The sequence below is a fragment of the Melanotaenia boesemani genome, chromosome 1, assembly GCF_017639745.1.
Source record: "Melanotaenia boesemani isolate fMelBoe1 chromosome 1, fMelBoe1.pri, whole genome shotgun sequence".
Taxonomy (NCBI): Eukaryota; Metazoa; Chordata; class Actinopteri; order Atheriniformes; family Melanotaeniidae; genus Melanotaenia; species Melanotaenia boesemani.
This window is the reverse complement of record NC_055682.1, coordinates 9,504,934-9,526,092: the sequence shown is the minus strand read 5'-3', so window position 1 is coordinate 9,526,092 and position 21,159 is coordinate 9,504,934. Positions and strand designations below refer to the sequence as shown.

Genomic DNA, 21,159 nt, shown 5'->3' with positions numbered 1-21,159 from the left:
ATGTTTACATTGGAAATACAGTTTGTAACCTTTTCTCTGCATTTGACCTTCGTTTTGGCTTTCATCATCTGTTTTTATTGGCTTATCTTTGAACAAGGATGATTCTGATATATTCAGTTGTTGCTGAGCAGTTTTTTTCTCCTATGATTAAAAACAGATTCATTAAATAAAAGCACTGATTCATTATAAATTTCTTTTGGTGATTATATAGAGAACAGTATGTCTGACACACTGGTTTAATTAAGCACTGAATGAATTCTGTAAACAAAGTAGTGTAATTTCCACAACTTCTGGCTCACAAATAACACACAAAAAATAAATAAATAAATAAAAACATGAAAAACAGTTTAGATAAAACCACATATTTGCTTTTACAAACAATTTCAGTGTGTCCCTTACAGAACAACCACGCCTTCTTTAAAATCAATAGTAAATGGGATAAACTGAACCCTGAGATGCTGAGCGCAGGAACTGTTTGGGTGATGGCTAAGTCACTGAAGCTCAGATAAAAGAAAACTCTTACAGGATAATAAAAGGACTTGAGGATTTTCTATGTGGAGGACTGAAGCGTACCACATGTGACAAGTTCACCTTGGACTGAGAATGAAGGGGTGATATAGTCATGGTGTTTCATTAGCTGCCACATCCACCCATCAAATCCTACAAATTCATTGTTGGATTTAAAAAGAAATCTGCTTCACGTGCTTCATGTGAGTCCGTATCCCCCCCCCGTAACACAATCATAAAATATACATTTTAAGGCAAACCAAGTTTCTGCCCGAGGTTCACCCTCTGGAGATGTTTAATCTTCTTATTCTTCTCTTCTACACAGATAATGAATAATTAATATTTGCAACTGAACCTCTCAAAATCTCAGACATTCATCTACTCCATCCAGGCTCCCTCTGGGACTGTTTTGTACTTGGTGCTTTTTAGTTTAGAGATTTGCTCTGACCCTGCCACTCTTTCATTCTCTCCTCCTCCACCACAGAAGCATCTCCTTTGTCTTGTTTTTTTTTTTTTTTTTTTTTTTTCTGTACACTCAAGGTTAACAGAGACTGCTCTATTTCCTTCTTTCCCTTTTTTTTTTCTTTTTACACAGAGCTGCAGCCCTGGCTGAGTATTTGTAGTAGAGTGAATGCCAGATGCTTGGCAGTCTGCCCAAAGAAGCTGTGCTCTCAAAATATTGTTTTCCTCTCATTTTTATAGACACAAAGTACTACAAACTATTTAAAGTGTTGTTACATGAAACGGTCACAGAGAGGTGAAATGAAACGTGAGATGCTTTATTTTTTATTCTACCAACATAAAATTGGTTGTTTTGCATGAATGATAACTTTTTCTTTTTAAGTTTTAAGTGACATTCTTGGGAAGATAAATTAATCTTGATGTGAAATGATGATTGATTTGGGTCAAAAGATGTTGCTGAGATAAACTCCAGGAGTGAGACTCAATTTGGGGAAATGACTTTGGGAGGAATCCTAGATTTATTGTCCCCCTTGTGGATCCTATAATGAGGGAGAAAAGAGGCAGAATGCAATTAGTAGAAGAAGTGGGGGTTGTGAGATATGGCAGAAAAGGGGGTTAGAAACATATAGCTATGGCTTTCTTTGCTTCTTAACCTAACTTAGAATTGTATGTAATTAATTATAAATAGCTGTCTTTGCCAGTTTCCAATAAATGTTTGGTTTCGTCTTTACGTCCATACATATGTACATACACAGCACACTGGCATGAAATGTGTTTATATATATATTTATATATATATATATATATATACAAATGTACCTTGCCTTACATTCAGTTTCTCATTAAAAATACACTGTCTACTTTTGATACATACATTAGCATTTTCCCCATAAAAAAAAATAATTAGATTTTGATGTAAAATAATAGAAAGTGACTTGTTTACTTGTCATGCTTCTTCCCTGCTATTGATGGCAAATCTTGGTGCATTATCACTATCAGAAAAGTAGAACAGTGTGAAACCACTGGCAGCACAGTGCATCCCCTGTGAGCATCTGTGTCCTCATGCATGGCCACATGACTTACAAAATGACCACAAAGACATGGTTTTATAGCATTTCTTGAGGTAAAGAAATAATATCTGGAGACTGTTTCTGGTCTCAGCACACTTGCACTATATTCTATAAAACCGGCTAAACTGGGGGAGCACATAAGCAGCCAAGTTTTATTTATTTATTTTTTTTTATTTTATTTTGTTTTTTCAGGAAGCATTTATGCAACTTGATGGAAAATGTAAAAAAAAAAAAAAAAAAAAAAAAAAAAAAAAAAACAACAACACTCAAATAAAATATGTAATTTCAATACTAAAATGTAAAAGCCATAACCATTTAGATTTTTAAGTGTCCACCCATCTATTTTCTAACACAGGTGTGTCCAGCTTTTATCTTCAGGTGCTGCAATCATGCAGGTTTTAGATGTGATGTTTTAGATGATGCAACACACTTAATTCAAATTAAATGGCTCTCCTCAACAGCTTGTTGTGAAGTTTTGCTCAAGCATGTTGATCCATCAATCGGATTTAGGTGTGCTGTAGCAAGAAACATCCAAAACCTGCAGGACAGCAACCCTCTAAGACCTCTGTTGTAATATGTAGCCATGCACATAGCTCCATGTTTTTTTTTAACTTTGAACAGTTACCATTAGCTGGTTTGAGCGCAATAGAAAAGTAAGGCGTTACAAGCAGAAGTGAAGCAGAAAAGAAAACATTGAGCAGGATGAGTCTCAAACCATCTCTTGTAGAAGTGTTCAGTGTGGTTAAGCGCCTCTTGAAGGAAATCAGTTTGGACATTATCCTGCTGAAACACATGGAGATGCAAGGCATTGGCATGCTGTTGCATCAAAACTTAAGCTTTGTTGATGCTGAAAACAGTCACAACATGTCTATGTTTCCTAAAGTTTTCATTTCATCTCTTCAAAAATGTACTTATGCAGACACTGTGAGCTCATATTTAATTACTCTGCATAACATAATTTCTCTTCTAGTCAAACTGTGGATTATGAAGGCCAGTTTGTAAGTAGTCATATTGTTTATCCAACAGTCTCACTTCATTGAGTAAAACTCTTATGAAATGTAATGTAATCATTTAGGTGCTTGGACTGAACTTAACACAAGAAGACAAAGGAAGTGTTGGAAACTTGGTGTTTTTGTCCCCAGATTTACCTACTTTTCAGATCTCTATTGCAAAGTTTTCTGTGTATTGTAAAGACATAGCTGGGTAAACAATTAACCTTTTTTTTCAGCCTTGTATCACATCACATCAGCAATTATAGGAATATATCAACAACTAATTCTTTAAAATGTTCCTAAGGCATCTCTAGAGATTGTTAAAACTGTCTTTTCTTAAAATACCATCAGCTTACAGACAATCCCCTCTTCACACACATCTAAAGGTCTTTTACAAATATCCCTGAAGGAAACTTGCTTCTGTTTTAGATTTTTTTTCTCTCTCTTTTTTTTCTTTACTGGAGAAAGCCATCGACTATGTGAGAAAACATTTGAGACATTCAGTTTCTTCTAACTTTTTCTCTGGATGATCATCATAGATGTAAATATAACTGCAGATGTTACGTTTAACTTGAGTGAATGGTGAATTTTGCCAAATTATGCTGTGAATATGATCTGGATTTAATCAGAGCAGACTAGTTTTGGGTCTAGAACACATACAGCATGCTAAAAATAGCATTTGCCTTTGAAAAAAAAATAAACTTGAATTTAAAATAAAATTTTAATTGAATTATTAGTTTTGAAAGTGTATATTGCTATTGAAAAAATGTATGGAGACTGTAGAATGGTGCACCAAAAGATTAAAAGAGAGATATGAAAGAAATAACTGTTTTCATATACATTACCAGCATTTTATGCTGTCCTTTCTACATCTGACATTGTTAAAAGTATCAGCATCCACTGACACTGATTTGGCCAATGTGTGTTAGCTTGCCAACCTGTAGTCTTTTTAAATCTCTAAAGTTTTGTGGTTAATTTTGTCCCCCTATGAGTTACAAAAAACTGTTATTGCTGCTGCACAAAGTCTCATATTATGAAACTGGATTCTGTGGTATTGGAGTGTGAGGTTAAATATTCTTGAAAAGCCAGATCCATTAGCACATCCCACAGACAGGCTTGCAGATCTGCATCACACATTAGCTCAGTGGTTCCCAAACTGGTGGGCAGGCCACCCAGGGGGGCCCAGAGTCATGACAGGGGGGCACAGCAAGACTAAATAAAATGTATAGTTTTACACAACTAGCAAAACATGGACAAATTAGTGAAAGTAACAATGGGCAAACAATGATGAATCAAGAACAGATTTCAATTACCAAAAAAAAGAAAAGAAGAAAATATGATGAGGCATATCTTGCATCCAGGCATGACCAGGTAATGGTCAAGTAATGGTGTGTTCTATGTTTTAAAATATTAGCATCTGACAGTTTGAAGCCAAACAAGTAGTAACGCTACTTAGGGACTAAGTCATGATCATGGGATATATATTTGGGTTTGTGTTATGTTTAAGTTCTGTTAAGATCATGGTTTGTGTCTTGTTTTAGTTTTGTCTTAATTTTGGTTGATAGTTCTGGGTTTTGTCATGTTTAGTTCAATTTCCTGTTTTCCCTCATGTGCGCTGTGTACTCTGTTCCTGGCTCGTTAGTTCACCTGGTTGGATTTCTGATTCACTTCACCTGCTCCTAATCACTCTCTCTGTATATAAATACCCCTTGGTTTTCAGTTTTCCTTGTCAGATCTGTATGGTGTACTCCCTGTCGTGTGGAGTTTGTGTTCCTGAGTTTCGCAACCAAACCTGGTTACCTGCATTGTTCTGTGCCCCCCCCCCCCAATCAGCCTACAGTTGGGTCCTCAGCTCCACTGCTTGTGACAACTTGTCATCCTGAACACAAAGAAAATACTGTTAATTACTTTAGAAATAAACAACTCTCCTATCATATATAACAGTTGTTTTAATAAAACAGCATGTGTTTTATTGAAAGCTCAACTCACCTCAAGTAGTTTACAGTGTTTCCTGGTTTAGAAAATCTCACACTATAGCATTCCTACTGCCACTGACATGGTTGTAACTGTAGTTAACAAAGAATTTATCCATGTTTTACTAACAGTGTAAAACTATACATTTTATTTAGCCTTGATGTGCCCCTCCTGCCATAACTCTGCCTGCCCCCTGGTTTGGGAACCACTGAGCTAATGTGTGATGCAGATCTGCAACCCTGTCTGTGGTATGTGCTAATGGATCTGGCTTCTCAAGAATATTTAACCTCACACTCCATTACAACAGAATCCAGTTTTCATAATAGTTTTAATAGTCTGGTTTAATTTAATCTAACTTTTTTTCAGTATAAAAAGAAATTTGTAATAATCACAATTTAACAACAATGTCTTTGTTTTTTAGTTAACATTTCATCTCATTTTCAGCATCAATATGAGCTGTTGGTGTTCTACACCAGTGGTCACTGACTCCGGTCCACGAGATCTACCATCCTTCAGGGTTTAGTTCCCTGCTGCAACACACTTAACTTAAATCAATGACTCGTTAACAGGCTGGTGCAGAAATTGTCAAGTGTGTTTTACCAAGGAAACCCTAAAACGTGCAGGAAGGTAGATCTCTAGGATCCCGAGCTGGTGACTACTGGTGCTCAAGACTGTTCCTCAAGATCTACTATCCTGCAGCTTTTAGATGCGTCGCTTCTTCAACACACTTGAATCAAATGAATGGCTCATGACCAGGCCTCTGCCAAGCTGAATGACATGTGGATGAGGGAATTCAGCCATTTGATTCAGGTGTGTTGGAAAAGGGTTGCATCTAAAAGTTGCAGGATGATCTCGAGGACCAGAGTTGGTGACCTCTTTTCTAGACCCATGATTTGCATTCTCATTGCTTCTATAGGACCTGCAAACTGACGTGGACTCCTAATGAATTTGCAGTCACAGTTTTTGACTTGTTGTTTCCTCTGACAAGAGAAACATGAATGTTTTAACTAGAAAAACAAAAGATAAACAATATCTGTGAGAAGGGTCTGAGAAAAGGATACAAACATATCATGTTCTTTAGCAAATGAGTGAGTGAGATATGGTGAGTTTATCTTGTCTTCATTAAAATTAGTTTTGCATTTTATTTATCTGATACACTAAAATTATTTGTTTCATGTCTATTTCAATATCTTTCCTAACATCAGGCTGCTCTTTATCTCCCTGTCAGCATTTATTTCTATAATGTGTTAGTTGCTTAATGAATTTATCAAGTAGATAATGTACTTTAAGAAGTAAATGCAGACAAAATACAGGAAGCAGACTACAAAACAAAGTGCATCGTGGGTTCAGTGCATGGCATCACAACCAAAATATATGCGCATGTGGGACAATATTTAGCTGTTATGTACAACAATGTACTGAACACAATCTCTGTCCAGAAGAATATTGCACCACCCAACTGAACTATGCTCCCAATCGGACTGAGTGTAGTGGACTATCCTGGTGTTAATGCACCCATAGACGCCCAAACAGAGCCACAAAGATCATTACTGGCTTTGTAAGCAACTGGCAGTACAATTTAAACTCTTCTTTAAAGATGCTTTGACATATGAAGTTCAGATAATCTCCTGAAAATTAGGTTACCTGGTCAATCAGGACATGAGCTAAATCTGAAATTATCCAGACTTTGTACCAGAGAACTGTGTGTGTAAAATCTTCTGTGTTTTGTCTGACTAATTCAGGCATTTTATGCTTCCACATACACTTCCTTTGGCAAATATCGAGCAAATTTCAGGGCTGCAGTGGATGTGAAAATGACTTCTGTTTTTCTTTCTCTCTTGCTTTTGGTTAATATAATGCTTTAAAAAAAATAAAGACAATTTGTTTTTCAACCTTGAAGTAAAACTCCTCAGTGAATAAATTAAGAAATGTTACACTTAGCTTCATACTAGCTTCCAGGAATACAATTTAACATGTTATTAATCCAATTTTCTTTTCAAACAGTGCTATTTTTTATTCACTGGCATTTAATCTCTGATGAAGAAAAACACCACCCCTAATTTGCTGCTCAGCATGAAAAACATCATCTGTCTGAGTCCTTCTATGTTTTCCTCTCATCATTCACAGCAAAAGGGTTGTGTCACCATTAAAAATCTATAAGGCTATTGATTCCCAGTCTGTCAGCTTCATTTCTAAATGGTAGTCAGTGATTGAGTCCCATGTGGAGGTAATTGCATTCTCATCCACACCAGTTCATTATTTTACACATGTTGGGCTCATAGTGTGAAGCAGTTGATTTGTGTTTTTTAATCCAAAGGGGCTTTAGATGAAACTTGCTAGAATTGAAAGAGAGCTGCATTCATTTTGAAGCACTGATTGCGTGTGACTTCAGTATGTTGTTGTGGACTGCTTCAGTTATTGTTCAACACATTCTCATTCCCAGCTTGTCACACATTGATGGTTTGTCAAGAGACCCCTACATTAGTTTTTAAGGCATGAGATGCCCGTTTGGCATCCATTTCTGACATAAAAGGAACCGCTGCAGTGGTGAGCTGTGCACCAGCTGCACAAATAGAGAATGTGAAGAAACATAACACTGTGTTTCATGCTTGGACAAGAGTGCCATCTTGTCAGATACTCTGTTTACACAATGCATTAAGCAATGTTACTATTTCATGGAGTCATATGTAGTGGATTTTTTTAATATTGAACGTGAATGTGTCTTACCATTAAATTTAAATAAATCTGTCTTTTTTTTTACATGGACAGGCATGCTAAACAGGATTAAAAAATGGACTGAGGTGTTATTTTACAGTAAGAGGCTCATTCTACAGTCTGATTGTAGAAACACCACCCAGAAGAGAAAATTCAGGGTTGGAGACCGGCTCAAAGCAAGTGAGAATACATTATCACTTCTAATGACATCAACTTCACATCATTTATATTAAATCACAACAGGAAAGCCTTGCTCTTACTGCTGGCTGATGAAAGAGTAACATGGGTCACATAAGGCCAAAGGAGAAGGGATATGGTTGCTGATTCCAAAGTATGAGACTCATGCCTTTACTTTATTTCTCTACTTCTTTAGACATTATGATTAGGCATTAAACTACTTGGTTATTGCATTAAAACTACCTGGTTAAGATGAAGACAATATCAAATTTAGTTTTATAAAATGCACACTGAAATCTATTATAAAATAAACTCTAAAAAGGTGCACCAGTATTTTCTATGTTGCTATGGTGATGTGGCCCCCATGACCAGTACTGCTTGTTACTAGCTCAGAAAATCCAGTATGTCTGTATGTGATCCCTTAGTGGTACTTTCTGTGTTCCAAACAACACAGTGGGGTCCTGGACAATGTTGGTTTGTAAAGACCTGAGAGTGAGAAAAGGTTGTGCTATCATGAGATGGAAGAATTAATTACAGAAAAACGTGGAAGTAATTCAACTGATGTAAACAGTGCTTGCATCTGACCAGCTTACTGTAGCACTAACCTTTGAAATGGCTACGAAAAAGTTCACCAAATAAATTCAGTTGAAAATTGGGGTGTTTCACCCTTAAAAGCCTGCTAAATCAGCAGCACCCCTGAGCGCTCTCGCTTATATTGTCTACAAGGAACAGTAGTGTTAAACTCTGTAGGGTAAATTATGATTGAAAGCTTACTCTTTCTGTAATCTATGGAAATTTTCCAAGCATTTATATTCCATCAAGAAGGTTTACAATCCATTTGTAAAATGTAATGTTTATTCTGAGAATCTATAAGGTAAATCCCCAATGACTAATCCATAACACCATTTATTTTTAGCCCATTTTCAAAATAAAAGAAAATGGCTATCACTGCTATGTTGCTAAAAGACCTCTATTTTGACCTGGAAATTATGATGATGTTGCTTCATATCAAACTTTCAACCAGTTAGATAGTTTATTGACAGTAATATATTTATTTGACAGAAAGCTGCCAAAGATCAACAAGTTATAAGATACATGTCTGAAAAGAAAAGAAAAAATAATGGTCCAGTCTGGCTGAAATAAAGCAAAGACGCCATTCTTGACGCAAACACCAGACGGACCAAAAATAGCAAAAAAAGCAAAACAATTTAGTGGTTTTAAAGGTTCATTCTAATAACTTAAAGCCATTTCAAGCATACACAAAGAGTCATATGCATCTCGTAACCCAGTTTTTTTTTTTTTTTTTTTTTCTCCACCTCAAATTTCCAGGTTGTCTTTTGCTGCAGCTGACCCTGATATAATGGGCATTTTCTGAAGCCATTTGGCAGTTCTTGCTAAGTGGCAACTATCTGGGCACACACAAAGTGCCAAAGTGCAGATAGGAAAAAAATGCAGGTCATTCCTCACAGACCTTGATGTTAAAATGCCAAATTTTTCACCTAAAAAGACTGGAACAAACGAAAGGTTTTGGCCTTTACAGTAATTTCTTCATTCACAGTTAAGTTTATGGGTGTGCTTATGATACCCTTAGGCTCCCTGCCAAACCTCTCCTTTGCATGTCCCTTTACCCTGCACAATTCTACATTTGTCATTTAGTGAAGGCTGATAAATGCTGCTTCAAAGCCGTATCACACAATCCATAAACATAGTGGCTATGTCACTATTTATATGCAGCCAGGGACTTTCTGTTGCCAAGCACTATTTATTTTTTATATAGAAGGTAGAAACTACTCTTCAAAATCCATTAAAGACCCCTGATGGAGAAAAAACCAGAAGAGCTTTCCTTTTAAAATAACACAATATCGATATATATCATCATACAATTTGTCATAATCACACAGTTGTCAGGCCCAGGTACATTTAGCAGCCGAATCAAAGAACTCCTCAGTGACGTGGCACAAATTAAATACTGACAAATGGTGTCCCTGCTGAGGAAGAATCAATAATCCCTAATGAATTGCCATGACATGATGAATTTTGTGTAAGAAGTTGTGCAGAACGCTCACATTTATAATTGACAAGTATTTGTTTTAAAGCAAACTTGGAACAAATCTGAACAGCTGTTCAGGTGTTGCTACACTGAATAACCTGCATCAGCATCTGATGTTTTTTTTTTCCTTCTGTCACTCTGCCTCATTTGTCTAACAGGAGATCGTCCTTGTGGTGTTCTTTGGTGTGGAATATTTTGTCCGCCTTTGGTCAGCAGGCTGCCGCAGTAAATATGTTGGCATTTGGGGCCGACTACGCTTTGCCAGGAAGCCAATATCTATTATAGGTGGAAATAACATCCATGCATACATATCTATACACATTCACCTCAGCAAACATATCACTTCTCACCCACTCACACAGTCTTTAAACCATAACAGTAATATACCCTGTGCTTCATCCCACAATAAAATAACTAAGACAAATTCAGCATGAAATTAAAATTGTCACTGCAAAATTTTTCCACCTTCAGTTTATGTTCTTAAAATTAAAGCCCCCTGGTGGTGTTTTTCTTTTTTTTTTAAAAATATACATCAGTGAATATTATCATTAATACAATTTGCAGCTCTACTCAACTGATGAATGAAAAACAATGTCAAAATAGACACTTTTGCACTGTTTTCTTTGACTTGCTTGCTCTGTTGATACAGACAACTCCAAACATCAATGCAAATATATTCAGATTACTCATGTTCTTGTGTCATATTTATTCTCAAAGTCTCATTCTCTGTTAACACAGATTTGATTGTAGTTCTGGCCTCGATAATTGTTTTGGCAGTGGGCTCCAAAGGTCAGGTCTTCGCTACCTCTGCTGTAAGGTAAGTGATGATGTGTGTGTCAGAAACAAAACCATGTAGATTCCAGGCATGCCCTGCTCAGAGCTTGCACCCATAACCGACCCAGCAGTTTTAGGTTTAACTGCTCAGTGTTATGTTTAAGTGTTCACATGTTTGATAAGTGTGCAAAATACTTGCATGCAGTGTGAAAGTAATGTTAACAGGTGAACACTTCTGCTATGTTCCAGAGGGATTCGCTTCCTACAGATTCTGCGTATGCTGCATGTTGACAGGCAGGGAGGAACCTGGCGTCTCCTGGGCTCTGTTGTCTTTATCCATCGACAGGTAGACTGTAACACCTGCAATCACAGATCACACTTCAGCTGTCACCACCACCAGAGTTTCTGATTATTATTACTAAGCTGGCAGCTTTGTGCCTGGGCAGTAATGGCCTCTCTTCATCATTCATTATAGAGGGTCTTCACATGGGAATGCACCATAGAGAAGAACAAGAAAAGCACAATTGTACACTTGGTTGGGGTTTTAATGTGATAGCCACATCTGCTAGAGAGAATTGTGTCTTCCTCCAGGGTGTCATTCAGCTGAGACGCAGAGGTGGCTGTGATTATCCCCAGTGGCCATGGTGGTTGTCTTAATGTCCATATATAAAAAAAAAGAGTGATGAGCAGGGCATTAAGGATGTTACTCATTCAATACCAACTACTGGGCTTCATTGCCTTTGCCTTTGCTTATGGCCATACTGTTTCCAGCTGAAGATGGTCATCATCAACCACTGACCTCAGCTGGAAAGAGAGCGAGTGTTCATGCACAGAGATATTGGATCCCTTTTACAAACAGATTTTTAACCTGCTGTATAAAGCATCTCAAACTTAAATTGGTAAATACTAGGTAAAGAATTTAAGATTCACAGACAGTAGGAGTCTCTCAAGTGACAGTGTGCCAGATGGGGATTTCTTATTAATCTGTAATGTTCTATTTTTCTTATAAATCTTCTGAAGTAATTAATATGCACAATGTAAAAGATGGTGCCTTCTTAATTAATTTAAAAGTGCATAATGAAGGCAGTATGGTGAAAGTGTAACAACCATAATATATTATGCAGTCTGTGAGCAAAATGTTTAGTTTTTCAACTCCTTTAGACTGTGATCCTTTAAGACAAGAGTTTATCTGTGGAGCCAGTCTTAATCTTTAACCATTACTTAAGCATTACCGCTGCAGGGTCAAGATATCAATGGCCCAAACTGGCTCACATAGCAAATTATTGCATTATTGCATGACTTAGGTGACAATCCAATTGGTGTGCTAATGTTGTGAAACCATATTTTTTTCAACTTTAACTGGGTATTTAAAAGAAAAAAAAGTATGGGAAAAGTTCAGGTGTGGAACCTTTTCACAGGGAAAAGTGTGTGTTAAAAACACCTTCATTCTCCATGGAGGCAACGTCCATGGGTTACTCCATCAATGTTGAATTTATTCTCAAATCCATCGATAGAGCCAGCTGGCTTATCTTTCCCATCTTGTCTCTCCACGTCCCACCGTCATAACAGAGAAATGATGGCTGTATGGGGCCACTCAGTGAACTGAACCGGAGTTATCCAGATACAAAACCACCTCTCTAACCTCTAGGCCAGCACAGGGTAAAATATCTCAACATGGACCACTTACATAGCCAACACATTTGGTCTGTCAGCATTTTTCTGCCATACCACCTCCCTAAATCTGTTAGTGGATGCAGCTTTGTATGTGTTTGGTAAAAAGATGTTTGCATTGCTTGTACAACTCTGTCAGTAGTGTTTGTTTCACTTATGAAAAGAACAGTGCAACTTTTCGTTCATCCATTCATTTTGGCTTGACTATAACAAGCGGATGCACTTAGTAAGACTATGGAAGTCTGTCTTGAATCAGTCTGGATTAAAAACTGCTGAACTGCGTTGGTGAAACGACTTTAGGCTTAAGTAGGAAGACAAAGGAAGACAATAGTTTGAGTTTTACTTTTTCAGGTGAATTTCTCTTTCTTGAGCGACTTTCACATAATACCGCCCTGGTTATTGTTGAATGCCATTCTGCACCTGATGGGATGTTGGAGGATATGGACGTGCACAACAGGCTCAAACGACCCAAAGCACCCAACACATCCAGTTTTTCAGCACATACCACAAAGTGAAAAACCCATACACTCAGCTTTTTTTAAAAAGGGTGTAGATGATGCAATTTACACATCATAGCTACTTGGATAGGGTTAATAAGCACATTTACCAGGCAGGGTATTCCACGAACATAGCTAAAGAGAGCCAGGCTGTATCGGGAAAGTCTCGCTTAAACTAACGCCATCTCTGAATTAAGGCTTAAGTTGTTCCACTAACACATTTCAGTTACATCTAGGCTAATTTAAGTGAAACTTACATGGCCTGGCTATGTGGGAGGTCCTGAGGAACGTAGAAAGCCCTGATGAGTGGATGATGGAAAAGAGGCGCTGGCAGAAAAAGCGAGCAAGCCAAGAGCTGTCATTTTCTCAGCAGCTGAACAAAGAATGCTGTTGGGGATCAGTGACGTGTGGTGGGGTTCATGGCTGCTGAGGCACTGACTCCTCTGGAGTCAGATTTATATTGTAAGAACCAAAAAGAGCATCTTATTTCACTATTCATCCAACAGCATGCAACTATGCCCCCTTGAGGTGAGGTAGAGTACTGCCTGTCTCACCTGCTGACTTTTCTCTGCACTTTATTGTACAATAAGTGGGAATAATTCTCTCACACATACATTAAAGACATTACACAGACTGTGGTGAGTCATGTTGTATAACAAATATTTCTGTAAAGTTCATATTGGCGCTATGCTGAGGAACAGAAATGGGCACGCGTCATGCAACCCAGTTTGTATTGGATCACGCAGTCAGAGGAGGCACAGCTCGCCACTGCCTCTCCCAGGATTTCTACCCTGTATTTGATTGGGAAATCCTCAAATTTGGCAATTTTTGTGTAGTCATGCTAAAAATACATTTTTAACACAGATCAATGGGAAATATTAATATTCATTTATGTACTTTTTTCTTTTTTTTCTTTTTTTATCATGACACCTCTGAACGCACGTCACTGCTGTCAAATGTTGATTTCACTGTCCTCATTTATTTATGATCTCTTCTTGTGTTATAAATCTGTTTACATAAAGCAGCTGAATTGTCTCTGTATGTACTGGCCCTGCTCAGTTTATTAATGACCCAATAATCATTTGTGGACTACCCTCCCAGGTTTAGGCATTTAACTTATCCAGTGTTTTGCACCAACGTGTCTGCTCTAGTGGCTCTCTGGTCATTTCTGTTTGTGCAGCAGCTGCTTCCTCCCTCTTCTCTCATGTTGTTCCGTGAATCATGAGGATTTCGGTGATCAGCTCATTGGCTTTTCTCTCTTGTAGCGTTTGTTAATCACTCAGCTGAAAATGAGGAAACTAGTGGTTCATGGTTCACACAGTCACATTTTTACCCAAAAGTATTATTTTTGGACCTTCTCTAACACAGCAATAATTGGCTGATGGTAGAAAGCATTTATACTTATGCTATGCAGGGGCAGGTCTAGACTTTTGCAATATTAAAGTTTTTATTTATTTTAGAAACAATGAAAATTCTGTTATCCGATTTTAATATTTTATTACATAATGTAAACAGCGTGAGTGGAATTTATCAGGAGGAATGCTCTTCTGGGCATCCAGAGTCGACCCGTTGGACATTCTTTGAGACAAGACTTAAATAAGCTTGACAGTTAGCCTGTTCTGTACCATACTTATTCATTAGCACTAGTTACCATGGTAACTCAGCTTAGACTCATTTAAGCCACAATGATGAAACAGAACTCTTACTGTAATGAGCCAGACTTATCGAAAAATGCTTGACTTTCCCTTAATCCTGTTTAATGGAATACCCCTCAGGATGTAAAACTAACCAGAATGCACCAGGAAATGGTTGTATAAAATGAAACAAAAGTTATGCTAGTTGAAATAGAGAACATGTGTGTCCAAAGCAGTAGGTTAAACCTAATCCAAAACGAGGAATATATATAGCAAAATATAAAACCCCAAATTGAAGCGTAACAAAACACACTAACCACAACAGACAAGTTAAAAGTTTGTAGGTTTTTTGTGTCTGAAAGGTGTAACTGTTGTGTGAATTCTTCTGGTCTATTCCTGTTGTAATTTTCTCAATTGTGCCATCTACTGTTCAGGAGGTGGAGTGCAGCAAGTCCATCAATTCTCAAACGTCAGCAAAGCATTTATGGCTCAGAGCTCACCTCACAGTTTCCTCCAGTATGATGTGTCAAGCGTAATCAGGGTTATTGCAAGTTTTTGGCTTCTTCAAATATACCTTAATGGCATTTGTTCTAATCATACGAATGAGCTGTAACAGCATGTTTGTAGTCCGAGTTCTCACTGACCCATACAAAATGGAAAGTCTGTAATAATAGTTCCCTATAATCACCCCCTATATATATATATATATATATATATATATATATATATATATTTCTTTGTAATAAAACTTCAAATAAAACCTCACATATAAATTCTCAATGTAACAGCATTTTTGCCAATGGGCACAAGATGGGATTGCAATTCACATCATGTTCCCCACTATTCAACACCTGCTTACCATGCACTCAGGGAAGCAGAGAATGACAGGTCAGCACTGATGCAGACTACTCCAAGGTGTCAGCATCCAATTTCACTCACACACGCTACCTGGATTGGCATAGTCTTTAATATGGCACACCCTTAATGCATCAACACAAATGGAGTCCGAACAGAGGATGAGTGCGAAACTGACTCTTGCAGGAGCTTGGTTAAATTCATTTCTGATTAAAGGCATCAGCAGTTCATATGGGTTTCATAGATGTGCTATCTCTATTAGAATTTCTCTCTTTGTATGCATCTTTGTTCCATTTCACATTCCATCTATTTTGGATGCAATGACATGCTTTTGCAAGGCCGTATGCAACTCGTACAACCAGAATAGATTCAAACAGGGAGAACTGTGACCAGTGCTGCAGTGGTCAGATTGTCATTTTCTGCTAAACTAAGGCATATAGTGTCATTATTATTTTTTACGTGCTGTTTTCTTTATTATTTTTTTTTTATCTTTCTTTAAAACCTTAAAATCTTTTCATCAGAACATGTGCTGGAGCCCCTGTGTGTTAACAGTTGGAGTTGTTAAATTTAATAGTTTCAGTATGCATTCTTTGTGTATTGAGGCATTTGAAGAAAACCTGAACAGCATTCTAGTGCTTGTGGCTTCTAAAGACAATTTGGAGTTTTTTTCTAGCCTTCCTACTGGCAGAAAGGAAGCATGCATTGCTTGAATGAGTTGCCAGGTCACAGCAGTAGCTACACATCTCCTGAGCCCTGGATTGCTACAAAAAGAACATTTACCTGAATGCACCAAAAAGCTGTCTCCAAGAATCATGCATTTTTTAAATTGCAAGTTGTTCCAAGCTCATTTAGCTATTCACTACTGAAAGGCTGAAAGTAATATTTGTAGAGAGTAATTTGAGGATAAGTTTACATGGAGGATTCAACTCATCTGAACCTCTGTCCAGTTAAATGCTGTGAACCTTGTGATACATTGAGTGGTAAAACACAGTTCCAGTCATGTAGTAGACATTTGGAGAGCTTTTTCACACTGTAAAGCAGGAATCAAATTATGGTCAGACACAATGAGAGCCAGGACCAATTAGACTTCATGGGGAAAACTCTCCACTGACAGTGTAAATACGTTGGTTTATTGGTGTTTTTAATACAGTGCATACAGTTGTCAGTGGTCTGGGTTTTAGAATAAACGGGGTAAAACCATTGCTATAAGAGTATCCACTGTATTTTTTCTTCCTTTATTTACTAGCATTATGCTTGTTTTTATTTTGTGTATAGCTATTGGCTATTTTATTAGGTACACCAGGGGGCTGTTGTACAAAATCAAGATAAGGGGTTAAACCTGGATTTCTTGGTCATTCTGGCTCAACTCATCTGTGATCTGGTTGTACAAAAGCGGGAAAAGTCTGAAAAGTGTGATATGTTATGACATAGGTTACAATGGAGACTTATTCTGTGGAGCTAGCTTGCTCCACACCAGGCTAAGTTCCAGGATCTATTTAATCATATTCCTTATTACAGTCGGCAGTCACCATGGAAACCAATATTTATTCTACTACATAGTAGGTTATATACCCCTATTGTCTGCAAACTGTAAATAAATGCAGGACAGATTCATACACAACAAACTATCAGACAAATGAATGGATGCAGTAGCCTCCTGCAGGCCTTTATACACACAATACAGCACACACATCATACAGTAATTTATCTGTCATTGCAGGTCATATTTAACTTATATTAAAAGCATGCATAATTAAAATAATTTAAGACATAGTGGTCTCTGACCAGTCAAACACTGTCGTCATTGGGAAAAACAGCAGCATTGTCCCACTCCACATGTGGCACTCTGGGAGTCCGCTCCTTCCTCAGGCAGGAGGACAGCACAGGCCACTGTGATGTCCCATGTTCTGCTTGGGCTGTCCCTTAAGTAGTGAAGACATTCAAATTATGTCTCCGGGAGGCCAAAGGTAATTTCTATTTATGCCCTGCTCCTGGTATGGGCATTATTATGTGCCGGCTATGCTTCCTGAGGGTCTGCACATGGTGTCAGAAGAAAAGGCTAGCAGGCATACCCTCTGGCCACCAGCAATACACCAGAGAATTCACCTGTGAATACAAAATGTCATCATCGCAACCTCATAAATAGAGTGACATTCTTGATGCAGCCATGATGTTAAAAGTGGTTATTAATAAAGATTGTGTGGTTCACTTTTTCAGAGTTTCAAAGTTTATTTCTATAGCATGGAAATATAAGTTACATGTATGAAACTTACTGTGATTAGACTACATACACTCATTAATATATAGGAACCACCATTTCAACTGCAACTCTTTGTATTTCAGCACAAGGAGGGGGATGCATTATTTGGCAGTGCAGATTTTAGGCTGCCCAGATTTGCATCCCATGGTTTATATTGCCAATATGTAATTTACATGTATGAAACTTACTGTGATTAGACTACATACACTCATTAACATATAGGAAACACCATTTCAGTTCCAACTCTTTGTATTTCAACTCCAGAAGGGGGATGCATTATTTGGCACTGCAGATTTGGGACTGCCAAGATTTGCATCCCCTGTTTAATTATGCCAGTATGTAAGTTACATGTATGAAAATCACAGTGATGACTCAAAACATGCTCATTATAATGTAGGAAATATCATTTCAATTTTAACTCTATGTTTTTCAGCTCCAGGAGGGGGATGCATTATTTAGCAGAGCAGATTTTAAATTGCTTTTAGATTGCTTTTTTCCTAAATGTCACAGTATGTTTATGTGCATGTAAACAAAACATAATATATCTAGGTCATGGATTTATTTGTATTCTCAACGAAAGAAAAGAAAAAATAAAATTACAATGAAAAGAAGACCATCATAACAGACTCTGAGGCAATGTTCATAGAAAGCAAATAATAATAATAATAATTATTATTATTATTATTATAATAATATAGATATAGATATAGATATAGATATAGATATAGATATAGATATAGATATAGATAAAGATATAGACAGCCATGGTGGCACCACCTGCTTTAATTGTCACAAGCAATCTGAAAAATGTGAAAGAAATTTAAGTTTTTTATTTTTCTTTTCTTATAATTCTTTTTTTGTGGGCATTACTCCCACAAGTAAAAAGTTATGTTAACATTTTACAAGTAATTATACACAAACCTATAAGAATGTATGATATTAATAACTGCCCCGTAAGATAGTGTCATTATAGTATTTCAAATTTCAGATATAATCAATTTAATCTCATTCTCCATTGTGGATCCTCCGTCTAAAACCAAAGTAATGGCTGAGGTTCTCAAGTGTTTCTGCAACAACAAAAAATATAGTTATTGCTTAATAGTGATCTGACTTCTTTGTAAATTGTAACATTGGTGGCAGTGCTGAGTACAAATTCATTTCATTTATCCTAACATGCATATTTTGTTTTTTGTTTTTTAGGACAATCATTAATTTCCTGAAAAAAACCAACACAATACATTACTTGAAAAGATAGAATATAAAAAGCAAAAACTATATTTCTTACATTATAATGAGTGTGTTTGGAGTCATAAGTTTTAGCTTCATGTATGTAACTCACATATTGGCATAAAAAGCAAGGGATACAAATCTCGGCTGCCCCAAATCTGCTCTGCCACATAGTGCATCCCAGTCTTGTGCTAAAATATAAACAGGCAGGGTTGAAATGGTGCTTCCTACATTAAAGGTAGTTTATTTTGATTATTTGGTGTAAGTTTCATACAGGCAACTTACATACTGGCAAACAAGGGGATGCAAATCTTAGCAAGCTTTAATTAATTTTATTTTAAGTCATATTTGACAACCCAAAACATGTTTTAATGTCAAAATAATTACTACAACATTTGACATTGTCAAACCTGTCACGAGCTAATTTTATGTAGATTAAGTGATAAAACGCTGCAAAAAAACACAGCATACATAAGAGTTACACTTCTTAAATTAGCTAATGAAGTGAATAAAGTATGTAAATATGTGTAAATATTTTTGTGTATGTGTAAATATAGTTTCGCGGAAGAGGCATATAGCGTTACACTATATGTCTGGAACTACAGATGTCACTTTTCCCTCACAGAAAAAGAAGACAATAACGTTATCAGAAATGTTTATTAGGCTTTCTTCATGGTGGCTGGAAGCAATGTGAACCTCTCCTGAGGAGGAGACAGAGCCTCTACATCCAGAAACCTGACATTGTTGATAATTATTCTGTTATTAATTCATTCCATTAATTTTCCATTTCCTTCATCAGTCAGATCAAATATTCAGTTTTATTATATATAATTGAACATTTCTGTTAGCACGGTGGTGTGGTGGTTAGCACCGCAGCCTCACAGCAAGAAGGTCGCCGGTTCGAATCTTGGCTGGGGGGAGGTTCAAACCTTGAGGGCGGTGGCCTTTCTGTGTGGAGTTTGCATGTTCTCCCCGTGTATGCGTGGGTTCTCTCCGGGTTCTCCGGCTTCCTCCCACCGTCCAAAGACATGCATGATAGGTTAATTGGACACTCTAAATTCTCCCTAGGAGAGAGTGTGTGTGTGTGTGAATGGTTGTTTGTCTATCTGTGTTGGCCCTGCGACAGACTGGTGACCTGTCCAGGGTGTACCCTGCCTCTCACCTGTTAAAATGCTGGGATAGGCTCCAGCTCACCCGCGACCCGAAATGGAATAAGCGGTCAAGATAATGGATGGATGGATGGATAATTGAACATGCAGATGAATGTGTAGTTCTGTTAAAGGGAACATATTTGAACTTTTTTTTTTTTTTTTTAAGTAGTGTAATAATTACTTTTCTGAGTAATTAAATATACTTACAATGCTGTAACTCAGTTACAAACTATGTTACTTTTACCTTAATTCATGAAAGCCTTTAGATATTGACAAGGAAACAAAATGTGGGGAGGCAATCCAGTGTATAGTTCAAATAGCAAATAGCCTGGCTGCCAGTATATGTTATGGTTTGTTTTTATTTCTCTCTGGTGTCTCAATAAATAACAATTCCAATGTGCTCTATTTGCTCGGACCACAACCATTGTTTCTTCCTGCTATATTATGTATCCAGTTTATAAGGCTGACTGGCTTAGTGCCAAATTCTATTTTTACCATGCTTGTCAACAAAGGAACTCATCTCTTTCTTTTGTCCTACTTACCGACAATTGACCAAAGACCCAAAAAGAAAGTCTTACAGTTGTCAACATTATCTGTGAAAAATCTTGCCTTCAAAGATTTGTTTATAGGTGCTGGTCAGTATCCTTTGAGTGTAAAGGTTGGGATTTATAACAGGATTCTTTAAAGGTGTTAGTGTGTGGGCTGCTAGCAAGTTTTCCAGTGAAGGAACCTATCAGTGCAGTGTAACATGGAGGGATGCTTAGCCAAGTATTTGATGAGGTGCATACAATACTACAACACTCCATACATGAGGTTTCTAGTTGTAATTATAATAGGTGCATTTGAAAGAAAAAACATTGTGTTTTGTTCTTTGTTTCAGGTCTTTCAAGTAACTTTAACAAGTACATTCACTTTGACAGGTGTTTCGGTTCCTTGCATAGCAATTAAGCTTGAAGGCCCTGTGTTTTTGTGGTTAGCCAATCATCGTGTGAAACATCGACCTTGCACATCATTAAGTTGATGTAACATAACCTTTTAAATTTGCTCATTTTTACTTTTACATTTATTTAGACTGAAAAAAGTTTGTTCCACATCACTGAATAAAACCCTAGTGAAGCCCATTTTAAAAGTACATACAACAGA

The 21,159-nt window shown here is 37.1% G+C and overlaps 1 protein-coding gene across 2 annotated transcripts in view; it reads left to right on the top strand.

Annotated features, from left to right (window-relative positions):
• kcnq1.1 (potassium voltage-gated channel, KQT-like subfamily, member 1.1) overlaps positions 1 to 21,159 on the top strand; it is a 59,211-nt gene that overhangs the window by 10,752 nt on the left and 27,300 nt on the right. For both annotated transcript variants that reach the window (XM_041980034.1, XM_041980024.1), the window contains exons 3-5: positions 10,106 to 10,232; positions 10,686 to 10,764; positions 10,971 to 11,067. In XM_041980034.1, coding sequence (XP_041835968.1) covers positions 10,106 to 10,232; positions 10,686 to 10,764; positions 10,971 to 11,067 — 303 coding nt within the window. The remainder of the gene's footprint in view (positions 1 to 10,105; positions 10,233 to 10,685; positions 10,765 to 10,970; positions 11,068 to 21,159) is intronic.